This window comes from Liolophura sinensis, chromosome 7, assembly GCF_032854445.1.
Source record: "Liolophura sinensis isolate JHLJ2023 chromosome 7, CUHK_Ljap_v2, whole genome shotgun sequence".
Lineage (NCBI taxonomy): Eukaryota > Metazoa > Mollusca > Polyplacophora > Chitonida > Chitonidae > Liolophura > Liolophura sinensis.
Window position 1 is genome coordinate 31788079 of NC_088301.1, and position 23449 is coordinate 31811527.

A 23449-nucleotide genomic window follows, 5' to 3' on the forward strand; every position below is an offset into this window, starting at 1 on the left:
AGACAGTAGTTGCGGGGGCATTCATAGGTCACTTAAATAGCCCTGCAAGGCTCAAAGAATCGAGAAATGCTTGGGGCTTTATGTCGCTCTTAACAAGAGGTCTAAACACAAAGTTGTTTTGTCCCTTTGTACGTCACATTTGCAGGGGAAAGTTAGTAATGCAGTAACTTCGATTTTCTTACACGAAGGGTGTAGAGACTGCCTATAGTTTCACTTCAGGTTCGTGGCTCACTATTCCTTCACTATCTGATTCTGATTGATATGATTTAATAGTTATTGTTGGGTCATGAGGTACCTATACCAGGCGAGTTTATTTCACTAAATTTTTCCATTTTTGTTGGCCACGGCGAAAGAACTTGGTTCGGATGAAGATCACCATCAGGGTCAATCCTCACGCGCGCACGTGTTTCCATAGTGAATGACCCAATGCAGAATGGGTGTGATTGATACCGTTCTTTTGATTGGTTGAATGACGGGGTCACGTTGAATGACGGGGCCACAGGTCATAGTTGGGTACTATAAATAGTGAGCCAGCGAAATAAAATATGTCGGTTATTCAAAATTCTCTCTTGGAACAAAATTATATTCAGGATTTCCCGGTCGCGGCGCAACATCAGCTGAGTGCTGCCGATCGACCTACTGTAAGTCATTACTTAAACCTGCTGTAGTTATCAGTGTCACACATCGATACACCGACATATACCGTGCACATGGCTAACTTTGTATGCAGAAATGGAACTCCCATTACGTCACCACCGAATCCGGTGATTCCGCCTTGTACTTTTCACGGCTAACATAGAGCTGTGATTACGAGGGTTTCTAGGTTCGAATCCTGTTTTTATACCTGGAAAGGACCTTTAGAACCACGCTATAGTCTTGAGTGCATCCAGCCGGTGGAATAACTCTTGAATCAAACAAAGGTTACAGACTTCCCCGTATTTAAACCGGTGTGTTGTTCACCCCCATTGAATTCTGTGGTTAGTGGGTGATGGACTGAACCCAGGGGAAACCCCTACTTCAGACGATATAATTAGGACGGTTACGTCTTGCCTTTGGAAGCCTTTAAAGTTGACCTAGTTATCCTCTATAGTAGTATAGGGAATATACTACTATACTACTTCTATCGGTAAAATAGTCACAGGGCTCCTGTACAAATTACGACCAGTCAAACAATGGGATGAAAAGACAGCCCAGACTTTAATGGAGAGGCAATTGTATTTTAACATGAATGGGACATTCCACCAAATATGGCGATACATTTCACCCTGGTGTAATCAGTTTCATTCCTGTTGATCTGTGCCCTACCCTTCAGCTACAACAACCTTGTTATTCCATGGATGATCCCTACTTTGCCCAGGGAGGTATAAGGACCTAATGAGACCAATTTGAATCCTTGGACTAAATTTGTCGAATTTAAATCGTTTCCGTTTATTGTATTTTGATGTTAATAGGTTAATAATATACAGTACCTTAAACTGTAATGTCCGCTATAACCATGAGTTCCTGGTTGTGGAGTTATTAGAGACTCCCCAGTAATAATTACCAGGGTAGGTGCAACAGTACGTGTGCTTGCCGAATTATGTAAATTTTCATACTTGTGCACAAAAGCTAATTTACCTGTTCACAAGTAGTTCAGCTCAAACACTATCCAATCAAATTGCATTTCCGAGATCTCGCGCTGCATTAGCCATGTGCTTTGTAAACACGTGCTCAGCCTTACAAATATTGTTGTCACGTGACCAAGCAGTCATTTTTGGCCAATGTGATTCGAACAGCAGAGTGAAAGGGCGCCGTTCTTTTTTCTCTGTTTCATTTAGAGACAGACCCGTGATAGTTGTGACTCTTAAGTCAAGGCCTACTGTTGAGCTTTTTGATTGCCCAGTTTTGCCACAATATTTATGTTAATGCTGGAGCGTTGCATGTATGCATACTTATATAGGCCAAAATGAGATGAAATATGGTTGGCAGCTTGTTTATCATTTGGATGAAGTTAAGGTATTTCAGCTTCGTGAAAAAAAATCTTGAAATAAAATTAACCGCAAGGGCATCACGAAAACTGGCAATGATTAAATGATATTATAAGTATATAGTACTATAAAAACACAACAGGCATGGTATTCATCCGCAGTGTCTCGGACTTTCTAAATTCTGAACACAACTATGTTCTACTAGCTGGTGTCGTAATTTAACACTGGCCATTGTGAGAAGGTTTCTTGCACCATTCGCTTCTGCCAAACCCCCAGCTTGTAATACGTTGTTACCATGCAACTTGAGCTAGCTGGATCTGCATCAGACCGGATTGAGTCGGTCTCGACACTTCACTCCCCCGTCTCGTTGAATCTGGCCGCTCTGTGACCTAATTACAACGAAAACATACTCCCTCCTCCAACTCGTTTATCCCAATGACCAGCTTTCCTCGGGGGTTCGGGCAACTCTATTGTTACCACATGAACTTATGACTCGTTTGACACCAATAAAACGAGACATAACGGACTTTGGGCCGGGTCGAAATGAGCAAAGCTGTTGTTTACACCCAGTCACGTGACACATCAGCTGCGTACAGCGTTGTGATTTCTCCAGTGAGAAGGTTGGAACTGTTGAGTTTCATCGAATGCAACTTCTACAGCCAAGTTAACACGCCGTGAAAACGACCAGATTTGCGAGATTATCTCTTGTTGTTATTGATAACAGAGAGTACAGTTGTTACCAGTTTTTAAACGTACAACGCAAGAAAGAACACGAGAAGTGTCACTGTTAACTAGGTCAAGTCTTGACAGCTGAGTTGCGCGATTCAACAAAAGAAACGCAGTCTGTTTCAGTGTGTCGATGTTTGAGGGATTCCGACGGGTTTGTATTTATTTTGTGCTTCATCGTGTGGATTAAATGTTATAGAAATAAACAGATGCCATCAATAGATAGATGCTTAAATGCAGGACGTTTCTTCAACTTTGCGGAGTGTGGTCACGTCATCACTATTTCAGCCAGGACTAGTTATAATGCCTAAGCTGAAATCGAGGCAGTGCGAGATAGCCGACCTGCTGTTTTTGTACATTCACATTATCCAGCTAGAAATTAGAGCTCGGTCCCAGTTTCTTCAGAAAATGATTTTTAAGTATTCGTTATAGAGAGACACATTTGCATGTTCACGTCACAGGAAGTTGTAAAATGATTTGGACACTAAATCGTTGATCTAGTCAGAGACCCAGTGATCATTCCTAAATTCCTGTCGAAATAACTTTCTGCCTAAAAATCAAGCCTTGATAAGGCTATTGTACTGTGTATTATAATCAGAACACATATGTTAGAAAGTTAAAGGTCTTCACTTTACACCAGCTGTTAACAGAGCCTGATTGTTTAATCAATCCAAACCAGGTCTGTTTTGTATACTGAATGGTAGATCTGATTAAACTTCATAGATTTACATGTAGAACACTTTGTTCACTGGATTAACAAATCACAGAACATGCTTGCAAACAGTGGGAATACTACATCTGTACGTGTAAAATTTTACATGAAAATGTGTCTAGGTCAATTCCTTAAAAGATACTTGAAAAATAAGGACATTTTTTCCAATTTTAGCCAAAGGCATTGCCTGGGACTGACCTAGTTCATGTTATGCTAGCTTTAGCGGTTTGGCAGTAGAAGTTAGTGTTGCCGAAACCCATGGTATGTTTGCCAAACATACATTTTCGTGTGCATCAGATTACAATTTTACTGCCAGGAGGCTCCCAAGAGCCTTAACACAGAACTTCTTGTTCATTTTTACCAGGTTGCATGTGTAAAAACAGATTTGTAAGCAATATGTACCTACAGACTAAATAGTGGCAAATATTAAAGACCTTGTATGTTAATGGTAATTGAGTTAATGTAATTTATTTTGACTGACAGGACTATGACAAGGCGTGACATAAGAAACCAATTTCATGTTGCCCTATAGGTGATTATGAACGAACAGCATAACATTTTAAGGGAGGGTTTTCTTAAAGAAAAAAAATCTTAGCTTGGGAATTTTCAACTGTGGTATGTTCTGTAGCCACTGGAGCGCATCGAGCCGAAGCCAGGTGATGCCAGTCACTGACTCACTTTATTGTGCTATTTAAAAAAATGTTAACTTTGAGGTTTGTGTGACAAATGATGATATGCAATTTTAATTGAACAAATGTTCTGCCAGCCCCACAGATGCCAGAGAAACTATTTCGTTGAAAGACACATGGTTTTGTGTTTTGTGCATTTGTTGTGAGTGATGAAAGTTGCAGCCAATATCGCGAATCATTCTGGAGTCAAGTTATGAATTGCAATCTAGGTGATGAGGATAATTCACTTAAATGATTAAAACCAGCTGTTTTGCAGCAGGGCTGTTTATGCATTTTCTGTTGATGGTCACATCTAGATTAGCATTTTGGAAAAGACATGAAAGCCATTGAACACTAGAGCTTTCAAAACCCAAACTGTTTGCAGCTGACAGCCACCACTACAGAGATGTGGGAATGGAGGTAGAAGTGACCCCCTAGAGCAGCAGCGAGGTCTGGGGATGAATGGTGTTCAAGCTCAGCTGATCAGCTATAAAAAGAAATGCCTTGATCAGCTGTTCCAACCTACTGGGTGTAGTCCATGTAGGTCACCTATATGCCTAGTTTTTGGATGCGTTGTTGAACTTGCGCTTGTTGCTTTCATGACTACTGTTAGCTGTCAATAGATAATTAACCTATTTTTGAGTTTGGAGATCGCCTGGAAACAACCGCGTGAAGTAAGTGTTCTTCCATTCTTTAGTGAAATATGTGCAGGTTGAATCTTATTGGCAGTGTTAAAAACTGAAGTTTCATATTTTTAGCCTGTCTCGGCTGTAGGCTTTAATACGTGTTTGTCAGGTGATCGGGGAATGAGCATTGCTGCAGCTATTTGATATGCTCCATTGTCAGATTGCTTTTTTTCATTGCCATGTGGTTACAAGATTATTTAGTTTTGTAAATAGACACCTGATTCTCTGTGATTACTAAGCAGTGTCAACTTTTAAGTGAGTGCATATGTTATATTAATATCAAGTATACATGAGTGCCAACAATGTAGATAAGTTATAATTATATCAGTGGTGTTGATTTAATAATATGTTATTTGTCATGGCAAATGTAGGAAGGCACAAATAATTATGAATCTGTGTGAATTATTGTGAAGAAGGGTGTGCCATTTGACTGAGGCTGTGGTCTACATGTAATATTGTTAAAATTTTAATTGTATTTATTACAGCGATTTTCAATAACCTCCTTTTATGATATATATTTTAAGATGAATTTAAAATACAATTGCTTTGCACCTTCTCTACCCACACCCCATCCCACACACACGTATACACACGCACACACACTACGATGTAGGAGGTACAGTTCATTATATTGTGTACAATGTACAAGTATGTGAGAGAAATGACATGATATAATTCCTGTTCTTTAGGTTGCTATGAAGTCACTTGCAGGGTTAAATTTCAAGAATGCTAGGGCCACCTGTTTTACTTACACAGGCCTGACTATAAAAATGTATTTTTACTGAACGATGGTTAGTATGTCAGTAGTTCCTGTGTCAGTGTGCGCACATTTAAATGTAGTACGTAGAAACTTGTTCACAGTGACCTGATTGATCAGTAGGACAGTCAGATAGGATTATCTCTGGTGGCATACTAAACTGATAGGCCTCACACCTGTCATACATTTATACAGATATGGCCTGTCATGTCTGCAGAAACCTGAAGTTGTGCACGTACTGTGTACCAGATTCTGTATGAGGCATGTTACCAATGCAGTCTCATTTTGTCATTTGCCAACTTAAGTTCAGTTTCAGGTGATCATTCTATTATGGCACTAAAAATACTGTCTGGCTTTGCAGAATCGAAAGCTGTAGAAGCTACATGTATTCATACCACTTCAGCTCTGCATTTTATATGTCTGAGGATATGCAATTTAGTCACTGCTTTCATTATGATTAACAGGGAGATGATGACTGGCCAGATGAATCCACTGGATTTGAGGGATGATGAGGTGGGAGAAGTGGCTGAATCGGACTCCCTGGTAGACCCAGAAGAGGGATGTGTGAGAGATCATCAGCTGGTTCTGTGGGCAGATGCTGCTGATAGGGACCGATATACCATGTACAATGTTCCACGTAGTTTGCCACCTAGTCTACCTGCCAGTACCACCATCACGCCTGTCCCGTCATCCCTCTGTATCTACTCTGTTAAAGTGCCCTTTTCCAGTGAGTCAGATATTGGCACTGATATTTTTTCAGCTTGTCGTATATGCCATTTACCTGGAGATGAACAGGACCCTATCTTTTCTCCCTGCAGATGTTCTGGAACACTACAATACATTCATTACAGTTGCTTACTGGTGAGTTTTTCTTGGGTTAGTTGATGAAAAAGAGTAACAGGAAACATCTCTTCAATCATGATTGTTTGGATTATATTCTGCTTTAGAAATAATCATTTCTATACATGTGTGAATATTATTTTTTTGTTTTCTTTAAAACATTTTCTTACTAATTCCTCTCTTTGTACTTTCACACATTCCTTTCCACTGGGGAATTTGCCGATTGGTGCTTGCTTTTCAGGGTCTCCCCTTGGATACAGTATAAGATGGTCACAAAAGTTTAATACAGAATGGGTTCTGTCCCATTCTTAGACGGGGCGGGATTCTTGAGCATTAAAGACATTAAATATCAATCATAAGTAACTGAATAAATATATATTTTTAAACGATCTGATTGTATATATTTATTTCTTTATTTTGTTGTTCCCTTTTCATAGAAATGGATTCAGATATCTTCAAAGAAGTCCAGAAAGCCCCCAAGGTGTGAGTTATGTCACTACCAGTTCCATAGACACAAGAAATTTAGGGTAAGTCGTATTGGAGATGTACTTTCACACAAAGAAATGTCAAATCTAGTTTAAATTCAATTTCCACTAGATGAATCACAGCAGTGTAGTCATTTTTTAGCTTGTGTGCAATATCATTCTCTGAGCAGTGGTGTCCAATAAGAGTTAAAGTGTTAGAGGTCATTTTTTCTTATGGTGATCTAATCTTAGCTGTAAAGTAACAATTTCTAACCGTCACAGAAGGGAATGTTAAAAAATCATTTGTAAAAAATCCACATTCATGCATAGTGCTTCATATATTTGAACTTTTGAGAAGGTAAGAGGAAATATCAAAATGATATGAGCTACCCCATTTCAAAAAAACTTAAAACTAATAACGCTATTTAATCACTGTTGGTCAAGAGTCTTCAAAAACAAAATCTTCGGCAGTTTCCATAAAATTTTCGTGGTGTGATGTGATATTATTCCCAATGTAACGATGAATCAGATAGATGTGATGTCGAGTAAGCTAACTAGCTATCATCAAGCTTTATATTGTACCTTCACATTGTTGTACGTACTATTTCCATTTTTTTTCTTCGTACATTTGTTGATCACCTAAAATGCATGAGCACCCACAGTTATAGTATTTGTGAGAAACAGTTACTTATGAATGCTTGTTGGCACGTTAGTTAATTAATCGACTATGGGATACGAATTTATATTAAGCATGTACTTGCATGAACCCTTGTACTTATCTGTGAGATATAGCATATGGTCCTACATTTAGGTTGAACACAAGTAGGATGAGCTAAGACAGCCCGTTATCTAATTGTCACATATCCGTTGAGCTGGATATGGTGCACAGGTTTATCACGTGTGCAATGAACAAAGTTGTGAGAAAGTGAAGTTGCCATCAGTACTTCTTTGAATTTGTATACATCAAGGTGAAGAACCTATAAATGCAAAACCATCATATTTAATATATACAGAAGTGACTAAGCTTCTGCATTCAGTCATACATGTACTTAAGTGTGATGGTCCAAAGTTTCCTTCATAGCGGACACAAGGGGTTGGGTGCTGATGCAGCTATGTATAGATTGGTACTGACAGAAGAAACCTGTTAATCTATGCATATAGTCCATACTACATCATAATTTTCTGCTGTCAAATTTTTGTTACAGTTCCACTCTTGGAAGTTACCAAAGGTGAACCGCAGGGACAAGTGTCTACACACGATTTTCATACTGAACCTGCTAATAATGATATCCTGTGCCATAGCCACTGTGATGTGTTTCCTCTCTGATAAAGGCCAGATAACGAAGTTCCCTCAAAACCGGGCAGAACTAACGACGGAGGAAATTATTACGCTTTCATGTGGAGTGCTTTTTTTTGTCTCCTTCTTCATTGCTATGTCTGTGGAGATCAAAGCTAAACATACTGTGTACAAATTGGCAGTCAAGTTTCTTATGCAAAACATGGAGTGGGAAATTGAAGAATACGACCGGAAGAAAGACAAGCTGTATAGCAGAACAGAAGAATTTGTGTGAACAAGGACATTATCTTGTCAATGCCTATTTCTACATTGTAGCAGAACCTCGATCTAGAAGTTGTTTTATCAGGTAATCCCTGCACAAAGAAAGGTTTTTTCTTGTTCATCTATTTTTAATCCCTTAGGATACAAGAAAAAAAGTGGTTCCCTTTGTTTACTTGAACTGTGGACAATATTTTTCTTGTCGTCTGTCTTTTGTATATGGCAACAGCAGTGGTGAAGGCAGAGTACCTTGAGCTGAGACAGCTTTCTGTTATTGGACCTCCATGTGGGCATTACTGTACTAATTACTTTGTGCTGTGGCATATAAGTGCTGAACAATATTTGTATGACAAATACAGCCTTTCTTAGTTTCCCGGCTTCATTTCTGGCACAGTCACGGGGACTAACATTACCAGGAGAGGTTATTGACTTGTGCCAGTGAACATTCTGTGATGTGTATGGTGTCTTTGTGGCATTTGTGTCCTTGAAGACATGTCAGGCTTCATTATATTTTATCAAGTGGAGTACATGATTAGGGGTATTGGAAAGTGTTACTTCCACGGTTATCTGATGTGAAGAACTCCTGTGGAAATGTAAGATTTTCAAGTATGTACTTGTAGCTCAGCCTTCGCCCTTCAGGTATTATGCGATTTCCAGCTCAGTTCTACATCAAATCAGCCGTTTTGGCCTGGACATAATTTCAGTTTCATGTAGGTTTTTGCAGTGGTTATATATGTATTAGATACCAATGCACATTTATTCATACAAGCAGCATGACCTTTGCAAATAATCAAATGCAAACTTCATTTGAGGATTGAAACTTTTGACTTGTCTCATTTGGTTACACAGCATTGTGTGTGACACACTTCATCTTGCTTCATGTACAATTTTGTACATAAACATAGAAAACCAAATATTTAATGGTAAGGGTACTTACTGCTATCGTGGAAGTTGCAACCATGTGCTGGATTAAATTTGCTTAGAGTGTATACACGTGTACATGTATACATGTGCTAATCTTTCAGGGAGTTTTGTTTGTTACCTGCTGATTCATGAAGCATGTGCTAATATTTGCTTTTCATTTGCAGTATACTGTCATCTGTTTTAGATTAAATGTTCATATTTTCTGCATTGTACATGTATATAGATAATAATAATAATAATAATACCTGCTAGGTGGTTACTGTTGTGCTAACATTAAATGTTTTAACTAAACAAAACCCAGTTAATAATGTTGCCACTTGTGTGCAAAATGTGCTACTGTATCTGTTAAAAATGTGACATTGGATCTAACTGCCCCCCTGGAAGTAATTTATGTTGATTGAAAGAAATAGAGGGGATTGTTTGCACTAGCAATAACTGAAAATGGCTAGTGACATTAGAGAGAAGTTCATTGGAATTTATCAGAAAACATCTGCCATTAAGCCTGTGGGAAAATCAGCTATTGCTGCAAGTGTTGCAAAGATAAATCAGGGTGTAATGGTAATTTTATAATCGTATTAAGTATACATAATCATTCAATATGTACATGGGGCTCTACCAATATTGTTAATTTAAAATAATGTCTGCATAATGTGCTAACTTCGCACAGTACTGGTTATTATTTTATAGACATGATCTATATTACCTTAGTGTATTTTACCTCTATTCAAGTTACAACCTGTTTATGTAAAGATATTTTTGCTGTTGAGTTTGTTTCTTCACTGATGTTTAAAGTGTGAGTCCTGAAGACCTGATCTACTTCTACTTCTTTGAAGATTCATATAATTATATTTTTTTAAAATATGTTCAAACTGGAATCTCAAGGTACATGTTCAACATAAACTGCCTGGCCAATGGACAAGCTCAACTGTGATGGTGTCAACATGGTGTTTTTCTTTTGTCTTGTTTTTTCCCCATTGTTTCCTGTACATGTACCATTGTGTGTCTTCAAAGTTCAAGCCATATGCCAGGCATAAAAAAACCTCTCCTTTCATTTAGTGTAATCATACATATTGTGCATAAACAATTAAACTGCAGTGTAGTTATTTATGTACATGTATGTCACCTTATTTTGTATTGTTGACAAGATTCATGGTAATAATTTGCTTGTATGAGGACTATAATCCATGATTTGGGCGATGATTAAGTGATAAAACATGTCTTGGACTGAAGTGAAATATTAGTGTACAGGAGGTTACTGTTAGTTGCCTTTTTCGCAGTACCATGTTTTGATTTGTGAGAGAAAAGGGAGAGAAGATACTGTAATATGTCCAGAAAGTATTGGAAACTACCAATATATTTTATGAATTACAGTGGGCTTGCAGTATACATATAGGTGTATATAAGATCAGTATTAAGGTGGTATACATGTACCCTGATTTGTTACATGTACCATTTTTTTCGCTTCATAAGAAGAGGGAATGATGTGCATTTTTGTACATGTGCATCTGGGATTCACACAAGTCAAATATTCACGGATGAGATTGGAATTAAATGAGAGTGTTGTTTCAGAATACACAGTGTCGTAGGTAGCGTTACATATGGAATGGGTCTAACCTTCAGTCAGTTGTCTGGAAGAGAGATGATGATTTTTATGCCACCTTGTAGTTCACTTTGTTTACAGTACACCGAGTTTACAGCTCTAAAATTTGCTATATTTCATGGGAAATATTACTTTTAGGGTTTAAATATTATCTTGTGTTGTGGTAGAAAAATCTGTACCTTACATGTTGGACCATGAGAAAGTGAAGACTGACCAAATTCGAAGTGCTTAGTCCAGATTATGGTGCTCATGTAAGCTACATGTATCTACATGTACTTTTGTTCAAGGCTGAGTATATGTATAAAATAATGCTAGTGCCTGTCGCTGTTGTTGATGGAAATTCAAGATAAATCCCTGAAGATTGAAACTGTCGTCAATTTAGCAAATTACATGTATTCAAATATAATAACAAATGTAAACCACACTTTTGAACTACTGAAACTGAGGAAGAAATCAATGTTTGATTCAAGACCACTATGCGTGTGTTATACTTTTTTTACACACAACATTCCTCTTTATGAAGCATATATATTATATGTAAGACGTCACCCTTAGAAGACCCCCCCCCCTTGAGTCATCACTGATGTTTACAAGACTGTAAATACTTGAGATATGTGACCTTTGGGGACTGAGGTGCAACCACACTCAACAAAAGGTCATGAGTGTTGCCAGTGACCTGATTTGATGGTTGAAAACGTCGAATATTGGGTCACTTTGCTCACTATAATGCTGGTGTCCAGCATATGGTTGTGAGATCTACTATTTTAGGGCTATATTTAACTTGGTTGGGGAAAGCATTATAATGGGGTTAATGATATGTTCTGCAGCATGCGGTAACGAGCTATTGATAGCCTTAGGCAAGTGTCTTGCTGACCTCAGAAACCAGAGCTGCCAACACCCTACCCATGACCTTTCCGAGTAACTGGTAAACACCCCAAGCTTTCTGATAGCTGTGTCCAGTGATATCATACCTATACAAATATCACTGACATGTTGAAGGCACTGTGCAGTATTTACAGGTCCTAATCTAGGTGTTGTAGGTCTGGTACACTTTTGTCTCGATGGAAGAGTGGGATCATTTTGCCTAAAAAGGACGCTTTTGGGTGAAACTGGAAAAGGATAGCCTCTCGGTATCACAGACTGAATTAACCTAGATTAGACCCTGAATTGCTTAGATTGTATAAGAGGTTATGACTAAGTTAAATAACGTTCATTTTGATAACATCTGGAACGTCTGGCGTTTTCGTATACATCCCACAGTACAGTTGCTTGGCCTCTTCCTCTGATTAGAGCTCATGTAATTCAGCAAAATTTATCTGCATTCATGATGGGTTTTTCTCTCTGCTGTGCATCAGTGTAAGAACATACATAGTAGAGTAGTGGGGCGTTACAAAGAATGAACCATTTCATTGTGCTTGGAGTACACTGACCTGTTTTGCCTTGCGTGTGACGGTTTGTCGCCTTAACTATCACTGAAAGGAACAAGGGTTAAAATATGGAATAAGTTTAGGGACCCAATACAGCCCAGGCTCATTTGTTAAAATTAATTATCACTAAATGATTGTTGGACATAGGGATTGTATTGAGAACCTTCAAGGCCAGCAAAGGAATTATCTCAATTTAAATTAAGTAATTACACTACAGTGTGTCAAATAAGTAGAATCTGTTAATGGTTTTTATTTTATTGTTTATTGCTTCTCAGAAGCTGGGATATCTTGTACATATATCCTACGTTATGCTGCTTTTGAGGGAAACTGGAAAACTACATGTCTGTGTACAGGTAATTCACGAAATATTTTGCTTGAAAATGTATCACATCGTCTTGTATTATAATATGGATATAACTATTTTAGTAATTAGAATTATAGACTTGTAAATAGACGTGGATGGCAAACGTTCATTGGCAACATAGTTCCAATTTTTTTACTAAGTGCTGTAAATATGTACAGGGATCATATGATCGCGTGATCTTGCCTTTTCTGAGAAAAGATGATTTATGTATTGATTGTACATACGTACAGCTGCCTACCCCTCTCAGTATATGTACAGATGCTATGTGCTTGATATTATTTAACTTGTTAATATCATGAAATACACGTTTGTCTTTCGTTACAATTCTTCATTTGTGATTGCTCTGGATTTTCTGTGGAATTGAATGCATGGGCCTTTATACTTTTACATTTATGTAAACCTACATACATGTTTGTATATGTATGTAAAATGGTAAATTGGCTTTCTTGAGCGTGTAGTCGACTTGGCAACACGGGCACAACGACTCAGGAGCCTCTCTCCAGTGTGGTTGCTGTGAGTTCAAGTCCAGCCCTTGCAGGCTTCCCCTCTGGTCATACATGGGAAGGTATGCTAACAGCCTGTAGATGGTTGTGGTTTCCCCTCTTGCTCTGGCCGGTTTCCTCCCACCAGTATACGCCATCGTATAAATGAAATATTCTTGAGTAATTTTTAGTATTGATAAATAAAATAAAATAAGTGGCACCTTAACATATTCTGGGGCCGATTCCTCAAGGCCATTTCAAAATTTGAAAGGCGATCTTAGAGCTCATTTTTTGGTTTTAAAAATTAAAATTGCGTTCGCTGCTTTGGTGCCGGTTCTAAGTCAAGAGATTTATCATATGTACCTGACTAAGGGCGGTGGTTTGCTCCAGGCATCCACTACAAACCAGACTGCATTCTTAAAAACGTCTTAATCACGGCTTTAATCAGCAATCAGATAAGAAATAAAACAAGAAAGAGAACAAAATGAGTGAAATGTGATTTGAACGGTTGTATTTTTTAATTTTTTTTATCGTGGGAGTGAAAATAGAAAACAATGAATAGGGGGGCCTATACTCAACAAGACTGAACTCACAGAGCCATGTATCATATTGTGTTTTTAATTATTGGCTTAAGGTTTAAAAGCGCACAGTCTCAGGAAGCAATCTCTACCGAAATACAGCACTTACATGAGCATTGGCTAAAGGAATGTTTACGCTTAAATAAGAAGTTGCAAAATATATGTAAAGAATATACCCACGGCAATCAGAGCTAAAGAAACGTCTATACGTTTAGATAAGAAATTATGAAATATGAGTGAATAGACTGTAATCACATCCAAAAATCGCTTAGCTTAAGTTATGAAGTGTGTCAATAATACACATAGTAAACACAGTTAAAGAAATGCTTAAACTGACTGAACAAGTTATAAAGTGTGTAAAGAGAAACCTCAAACCTTAATTTACACTTCGAGTGGAAGGAAAGGAAACGTTACACTCAGCGATGGAGACGATGGTGGATCAAGAAAGAAAAGTGATTAAACAACAAAAACAAAGAAAGGTACTGCAAGGAAACGTTAACGCCAGCTAAGGGAGGTGAAATGAAACGTTTTCGTACACTGAGGAGAGAACACCTTTTACAGTGGGAGGAGTAAGGAGCGTAGTGTAAATACTTACAACTGTGAAGCGTGCAGAAGGAACGGTTTACACTTTGCAGTCGCAGCTGTAAGCAGGGTAGTGAAAACAGTTATATTTTGAAGTCTGTAGGTTTTTACAGTGGGAGAACTGTGTAAGGAGGGTAGCTGAAACATTTGCGCCCTGTGAGGAGATTGAACACTGAAGTGAACATTACCGATATGACAAAGCTCTGTGCAAAACTTTTGTTATATCGTTCGTCAAGAATTTCTACATCATGTGTAAGTTTCCATGTATATGCATAAATATATTTGGAGCCAGCAATGCTGAATGCGCGTCTAGTATGTGATGAAACGGCATGCAAACAGGTAGGGTGGATCAGGATTTAAGTGGCCTTCTGTCCGAATACCATCCTGATTAGCCTGTGTGTTTGTGTGGCCTTCTGTCCGAATACCATCCTGATCAGCCTGTGTGTGTGTGGTTTGTGGTTTACAGACGTCAGCTGCTCTGTCTCCATGACACACGCCGTTTCAGCATTGCACCAGAAATCCACCATACAGCCTCTTAATTATCCATTATGAGGCGAGAATTTAACCAGACCGCGTTAGCAAAGGAAAACTGTTCATCATAAAAACATGCATTGGATAGTGATGCATTTAGGTTCTCTCTCTCTCTCTCTCTCTCTCTCTCTCTCTCTCTCTCTCTCTCTCTCTCTTTATGTGTCACTTTTTTGGAGTACGCGCAATCCAAGAAGCCACTTTTTATAAAGCCAATTTTTACTTTGGGAGGACTCCAAAATTCCGTTGAAATGCTCTAATGTTTCTGAAAGTACACGAATCAGTTCTTTTTTTCCCAAGGTCAGACTAATTCCATGCACGGTTGAACTTGAGTATAGTGATCAACAAAATTACTAATCTTGACATAATGCATCGTTTTGTCATGTATACCTATAGTTAATTCTAAGAAAGGGAGGTCTCCGTGGCCGAGGTGGTTAGCGTGCCAGCGCGGCGCAATGTCCCAGGAGTCTCTCACCAATGCGGTCCCTGTGAGTTCCAAGTCCGTGGTCGTGGGTTTTCCCCGAGCTCTGACCGGTTTCCTCCCATCATAATGCTGGCCGCCGTCGTATACTGAAATATTCTTGAGTACGGCGTAAAACGCTCAGCAGTGATAGGTTAGAGCAATTGAAACATGACTGGTCGGCCCGGTGTGAGTATAATGTGACAGCGTGGGTGGTCATGTCTGGTGTCTTCGGCATGATACTTCAGTGGCGGAAGCATTTCGGCGGCATGGACTCGATCTGCCACAAGAAGACACTGCTGTAGTATTTGCACAAAAGAGTAATACTGAAAGGTCCCTGTGTTAGCCTCCTGAAACAATGTATTCTCCTGTTACTATGGTTACCGCTGTACTCGCGCGATAGCTGGAATACAGAGTGTGTGTGAATCCTTCAATGGTGACTTTGTCGTGTGTTTTAATCTGGTTTAATCCGATTATCTATTGATCATGTCAATACTATACCTGTGAAATCAAAAGGTGACCCCATCACGCCACTGTTGACTGTGGAAGGTGCACCAAGCGCACTTTAATGCCTAATCCTGTATTAGTGCTCGCTCATTTCGTCCATAAACCAGATTATGGGTTTTTGACAAGCATAACGCCGGTTTTATGTTAATCAGGATGGACCTACATGTACAGCTTTGCATTAAATTAAAACATTCAATATTGATTTATGTACTAGATTGCTGTTAAAACGCTGTTCAATTTAGTTTTTATTTACTTATGTATACGACGGCGGTTAGGTTTGACGGGCTCTGGAAAAAAGACCCCTAGATACCTCGGGTACGGGTTTGTCCTCGTGACCAAGACGCCACCGAATGATCAAGGATTGCATGGTTTCCAGTTTGCATGAGACAAATTTGTTCAAAATTGAACTCAATAATACAACGTGAGGGAAACTAAAGCCACATAAGGCTTGGCGTGAGGACAAAAACATCAAAACTCATTATGTGGAGAACAAGTGGTTTCCAGCAAACTTTATGCAAGACCACACAAGAAAAGAGCCATCGGCCGTGACACACGGCAAGAGCAATGAAAGCAGAAATCTTGAACATTCGTATACATGAATGTGTTTGAACATACATCTTCTTGCGACTTAGCTGTTAAAATGCAATTACTTAAACCACACCACTACAAACCTCTCAACCCAGTTATACTACATTTCATTCTGAAGAAGTACGGGTATAAAATAGAATGTGTTCGTTTTGTCGAGTTAGTGTGTAAATAAGACTTTGTTTTACTGGTGGGAGACAAAGCATGCAGTTCCGCACATTTGAATGAGTTAAAAAGTTGAAACAAAATTTGTTGAAATTTGAATGAGTTAAAAAGTGAAACAAAAGAGCAGCGTCATACCTATACTTGAATAACAATACCCATAATTTCAATACCAGTACGAGTGTTCGTGGACATCATAGCTGGTTTTATTTTTATTTTATTTTATTTTTTTGGAAGTAGGCTGAGAGCACTGATGTTTTATTGGTGATAAGATTTGTAGATGACCGGAGAGCTCCATTTGAGCTCTTATGTAAAGCCCCGTCCAGACTGTCCACCATCGTTAAACTTTTGTTGACTCAACAGCAAGATGAATGCTGTTGAGGTAAACTGAGTGTCCCGTCCACAGTGCAAATCAGGTAGGTCAAACTGTATTGTCCAACGTTGTTGGCGTGTGTTGAGCTGTGTTTTTTACCAACCTTTTCGAAAAATTGGATGGAATTCTTCCTCTTTCTCATCAATGCACGAGACACAACGACGAGCAGCCGGAAGAATGATGTCATGGGTTTATCGGCCGCGCTGATTTCCATAGCCATACTCCTCTATCAACAAAACTGTCTCATGGTGAGACCAGTTTCTCTCTTGTGATTGAGTGATGTTAAGCCCCGTCCAGATTATCCAACATCACTCAACTTTTGTTGACTCAACAAGAAAGAACTTGAAGTTGGAATAATGTGACCGTCTTAAGGCATGTGACCTGGGCGAAATGGCGGCACCAAAGGCGAAAGAGGAAAACTGGTCTCATCATGATACAGTTTCGTTGATACAGGAGGTTGGAAAATACCCTTGCCTGTACAACATTCTCCCTAAAGATTACACAGACGGGGACAAAAGAAAATCATTGTGTCTCGTGCATTGGAGAGAAAGGTGGAAATTTCCCTTCAATTTATCGAAAGTTTGGTAAAAAAAAAAAGAGAAACTCAACACACGACACAGTGTTGGATTTATTTCTTTAATTGGTGTTTTACGCCGTACTCAAGAATATTTCACTTATACGACGGCGGCCAGCATTATGGTGGGTGGAAACCGGGCAGAGCGCGGGGGAAACCCATGACCATCCGCAGGTTGTGACAGGCCTTCCCACGTACGGCCGGAGAGGAAGCCAGAATAAGCTGGACTTGAACTCACTTTGTAGTGTGGGTGTGACAACAAAAGTTGAACGATTTTGGATAGTGTGGACAGGGCTTTAGGTAGTCTGGACAGAGCTTAAATCATAAGGGGTAAAAAGCATCTATCACGCGGAGAAAAGCTTCTGATACAGTGACACAGAAGTAAGTTTTCTGTATTGGTGTTGCTTTTATCACTGCAACATGCGTTTAGAATAACTGTAAAAAAAATTGTATTTAGAAATCACCTGATCTCCCTGATCAGTTAGCTCTGCATGCTGTGAACTGCCTTCAGTCAAGGCTGATTAAACAACAGCTATGGAGGTAGGGAGATAAACTGTAAACAGAAGGGTAGCAAGTGCACAATGAAAAGCCAATGTAACACTGACAAATGTGTAGGCCCTAACCACAAACTGTGCCAAAGGCAAGTTATTCCAGACAGGATACCGCTATTAAGATATCGTTTAGTCACCACAAAAAAACTACGGTGCCATTATAGATATGCCGACACACGATGATGCCATACCGAAGGACCCATGGCAATCTCCCCCCCCCCACCCCCCCTCATGTTACAACAACATCCCACACGCAGACCCACTCTTTACTGTGCATATATTACAGATGATGGAATGAGTTACTCAAGCATGCATGAGCCACACAACCAGTCAACTGCATCGGACTAGTTTATACCGGATCTCACCAGTTGTGTACCTCTAAAATTGCCGGCAGATACACAAGTAAATGTCTAAGCGTCTAAAAAAAACTGTATTCGTTACATAACTAACGCTGTGTGAAGGATTTGTGAACGAGACGTTCTAATACATGAATTGCAAAAAACAGCGAGCACAACTTTTAACTGCCTTCTTGCATGCTGCCTCAATGTTTATATTGATGAAGTGCTTAAAACAACGCCATGATAACCGCTGGCCACATAGCTGTCACATCGTGCATGTGTGCACGTGTGCCTGGGTTGAAGAATCGAGATGGACCACACAACTAGACTCATTCAGAGAGGATGATTCACAATGTAATTTTTTTCGATAACCTTGTCAACTTTTCGATGCAGTTTGGAGCAGAGTTTGTCAGGCACATGTACACCTCTCTGTAGCAGAGGTTGTCAGGCACATGTACACCTCTCTGTAACAGAGTTTGTCAGGTTCATGTACACCTCTCTGTAGCAGAGTTTGTCAGGTTCATGTACACCTCACTGTAGCAGAGGTTGTCAGGTACATGTACACCTCTCTGTAGCAGGATTTTTTGTCAGGTTCATGTACACCACACTCTAGCAGAGTTTGTCAGGTACATGTACACCTCTCTGTAGCAGAGTTTGTCAGGTACATGTACACCTGTATGTAGCAGAGGTTGTCAGGTACACGTACACCCCTCTGTAGCAGAGTTTGTCAGGTACATGAACACCTCACTGTAGCAGAGGTTGTCAGGTACACTCTCTGTAGCAGAGGTTGTCAGGTACATGTACACCTCTCTGTAGCAGGGTTTTTCAGGTACATGTCAGGTTTGTCAGGTTCACTTTAGCAGAGTTTGTCAGGTACATGAACACCTCACTGTAACAGAGGTTGTCAGGTACATGTACACCTCTCTGTAGCAGGGTTTGTCAGGTACATGTCAGGTTTGTCAGGTTCACTTTAGCAGAGTTTGTCAGGTTTGTCCGGTTCACTTTAGCAGAGGTCGTCAGGTACATGTACAACTCTCTGTAGCAGAGCACTCTGGGACTGATTCCACAAAGCTATTTCTGGCGTAAGTCCAAATTTTAAAACTCTTTATGATGCTTAGGTATGATAGTTTAAGGTACTGGAAGCTGAAATTTGGAAACATTTGTCTTGAGGTAACATTCATACGGTGGACAAAATTTCAAAAGTCCAAAAATAAGCTTTAAGATTGTGATTAAAATTTTGACTTAAGTCAAAAGTGGCTCATCACCAGGTTTCCTCCAGGGGTCTCTAAAATATTTCTACACCACTGTGTTATTGTTTACTGGTATAATTTCCTTGAGTACTGTACGTGGATCACAATCAAATGAATAAGTACCAGTAGGCCTACCGGTTGCCAAAATACGTTGTTTATTTATCTGATCGGCATTTTACGTCGTGTACCCAGTGAGCTTACTCAAGAATATTTTACTTATGCGAAGTCGGCCAGCATTATGGTGCGAGGAACCGGGCAGATCCCGGGGGAAATCAAAACATGTTGCTTCTTGTTTCTGTTTGCTTTCACTTAGATGAATATACATCGCAATTGACTTTTGTTAATCATGAAGCCTATATAAGCCTATAAAACAAAAGTTTTATATTCAAGTTTACTACTGACAGTGCTCAACCGACAGAAACCTAGCGTTGGGGAAAATCATCACTAGACTGAATGCTGACCTTGGGGAAAGTCATTACCTGACCGAAAGCTGACCCTAGGAAAAGTCAACATCCTGCCGAAAACTAACGCTGGGGAAATTGATCGACGACCGAAAGCTGATGCTGGGGAAAATGACCGAAAGCATGCCATGGGGAAAGTCATAACCCGCCTGAAAGCTTACGCTGGGGAAAGTGATAACCCGCTAGAAAGTCGACGCTGCATGGGAAAAAGTCATCAAACGGCTGAAAGCTGATTCTTGAGAAACTGATCACCCGCCAGAAAGTCGACGCTGGAGAAGCCAACCGACGCATGCAAATTACGGTTGGTGTAAGCTGTAAGCTGTGGTTGTAAACGCAAGCTTTGTGGCACAAAAAATGAGCTACAAGAATTGTGAAATTTAAAACTACATGTATACACATACTTACTTTTGATCATAAGAAGGCATTTCTCTTATTTGACTTGTTTAACGCAACACGCCAATGTTTTGCACTTGTACGATTATAGTCAAAATTGGAATGCCCAAAAATAAACCACCACCATTGGCAAGTTACTGACCATCTTCCACATGTGTGATTTACTTCCACGCCATATGTTGGTGACAGACAAGTGGCCTTCAGCGAACGTCACAGTATGCACACGGCCCCAAAAACGCCGCAGCCACTTCTCACACGGGACAGATAAACAATGAGAACGGGAAAATCTACAAATTCTTTGTCAGTGTACAGAAAGGAAGACTCAAGGATGAGCTATACACATGGTTCCAAATCGCAGTGGAACACATCGTTTTCATCTGTGACGTTGCAATACTTGTGTATTACATAGGTGTTTCGTGAGCACATATACACCGATATTTGTAACAATGGAATAATGGAAAAAACAAGAGTTCACGGCCTAATTTCACGAAGCTCTCTTAAAGTTACGAGCTAGCAATAACCATGACGACGTAATGCATACAGTACTGGTTGTCGTGGTAGTTAAGTGAACGTAACGTTAAGAGTGCTTCGTGAAACCGCCCATATGCATAGCTTTGGATTGTTTCGTTACAGGCGGGAAGGAGTTTAGGAGTTCCTCATTGCACCAAACACATAACACCCTGCTGCGTGCATGTACTATATGAGAGTACATTTAATGCGGCTACGGCATAGTGCCATGCTCTCCAGAAGACCAGAGTTATATGAAACAATGGGACTGTACAAAATAAAACATTTTTGTGTCATCATTTGGCAAGTATTGCCAAGGTCCATTTCGATTCTTCAACCCCGGTATACGTGCACACATTCTCGAGGATTTAAGTTTGAAAAATGAGTTGTTCGAAATGCCTGTCAGTATTGGTGACTGTGGTCCCAATGCCTAATGAGGCCATACAAAGTATGTATTGTCCGTGTCAAGATCCTTCCGGGAATTGAGCTCAAGGTTACATCCACCGGCACTATCTACAGTAAACTTTGTCAGTAAGTGAGCGAGTAAAGAACATGCCTTTTGAGTTGCACTGTGAAACTGTTTGACTTTTAAATAAGCGTGAATCATAAAACCCATGGTGTCGATGAAAGCAATTCGTCTAGGCGTGCCGTTAATATTTTTGATCTTCAGCTTAAGTGGAGTCCCTGTTAAGTGGAATGATGTCGTAAACTGGCTCGTGATAGCAAACTGTGCTGAATTGGTGAACGTCCTAGATGCAGAATTTGTCTGGGCTCTTAAATGACTGAGTCAGCTAGATATTTTGTCTGTAAATGATACACAGCCTCCTCAGTTTCACTTCGAAATTCCACCGTTTTCGATCTGGAAGACTGTACCTTGTCCACAGAGTTCATTGTCTCCGTGCAGCTTTGAGTAAACGAACCGACACGATTGCGAGTGTCCTTGAAAAATTTATCTAATCTTCTCTTTGAAGTAGGGCTTTTGGACACAGAGTTCACAGCAAAAGTGGATATCGGAGGGGACGACGAAAATCCAGGAAAACCGGGTAGGTTAAATCTTCGCAGACCTATATCTCGCACTATGTGTGGAGACAGATCGCCACATGGCCATTCGTCTGGTCTTTGCGATGGTGAGAGAGTTCCCGGCGAAGCTCTGTTCACCGGAGAGGCAGACGGATCAATTTCTGATCTCGTCGTCGGTAAGCATGTTATTGTTCTTGGCGAGGCTCTGTTTATTGGAGATTGCCAGAAGACCGCAGAGGAGTTTGGATCTACTCCTGATCGTGTCGTCCTTGAGTACACAGTTGATCCTGGCGAGGCCCTGCTCACCGGAGATGGCCAGAAGACCGGAGAGGAGGTTGGATCTACTCCTGATCGTGTTGTCCGTGAGCACACAGTTGTCCTTGGCGAGGCTCTGCTCACCGGAGATGGCCAGAAGACCATAGGGGAGCTCGGATCTGTTTCTGATCTCCGAGTCACCAATATGTCGTCTTGAACCAGTGTTGGCCCAGTCCGTAATACTGGCTCCAGCTTTTCCACTTCTTCTTCAGAAGTCGGCATACCAGCCGCCAGTCTCTTAATTTTGCACAAGTCTTCCGCTGATATGTCATCAGAGGAGATGTATTTGTTCCTCCAGGGTGAGATGTATGTCGGGTAAAACACTTTTCTGGGAGTGCTCGTGGCTAACACTTTCGACACTTTTGGTACAGCAAGTGGACGAACAAACAAAAGTGACAGCCGATCTGGCTGGCCTCTGATGCCCACTCCGCTGGTGTCATCTTCACCACCGTCGGCTTCGTTCGATGATGTCCCAGACGTATCATCCATGGCATCCATCCGCAAATACGTCTTCGGGTCCTCCTCAGATGATGACGAACTCATTGTTGAACAACTGACCTCGCCAGTCAGATCCACATAGCTAGAGTCATCTAAGAGCAGCGCACTTTTCTCCAGCGACGATGTCGACAAGTTGAGACATCCTTCCGGTACCTTCCTTTTGCCCTCGCATAGTTTATCAGTTTTGGAAGATGCACCGCCACCATTATCGTTCACCTTCATGCTGATATGACTGCTCTGCAAACTACCAAAGGAGGCTCCGTTTTTCACTGGCTGAACAGGTTGGATAGGATTATTTAAAGAGCTAGAACCCGACTTTGCGTGTATTTAGGCAGTCCTTGAACAGATTTTATCTTTCAACTGTTTGGCCATTGTATAAATAAACATTACTTTCTGTTTGACCGTGATTCCAGGCAGAACAGTAGATATCCAAAGACTTGTGGTATCTGCAATCATCAAAACAGATATTTGTCAGGAAGTCTTTTTCTTTCACACACAAAGCGGAGAGAAATCACGAAACAAAAACAAATTAGTAAGTATTAACATAACAACTGTTAATTAGCTCAGAGGAAAATGTAGCCAAGGGTTTATTCTC

General features: G+C 40.1%; 1 protein-coding gene across 1 annotated transcript; it reads left to right on the forward strand.

The window, feature by feature from the left end:
• Window positions 1–2592: 2592 nt before the first annotated feature.
• On the forward strand, window positions 2593–12990 carry LOC135470465 (E3 ubiquitin-protein ligase MARCHF8-like). Its single transcript, XM_064749429.1, has 4 exons — window positions 2593–2847; window positions 5981–6377; window positions 6794–6883; window positions 8026–12990. The coding sequence occupies exons 2-4, from the start codon at window positions 5985–5987 to the stop codon at window positions 8389–8391; spliced, it is 849 nt and encodes a 282-aa protein (XP_064605499.1). The 5' UTR covers window positions 2593–2847; window positions 5981–5984; the 3' UTR covers window positions 8392–12990.
• The last annotated feature ends 10459 nt before the right edge of the window (window positions 12991–23449 follow it).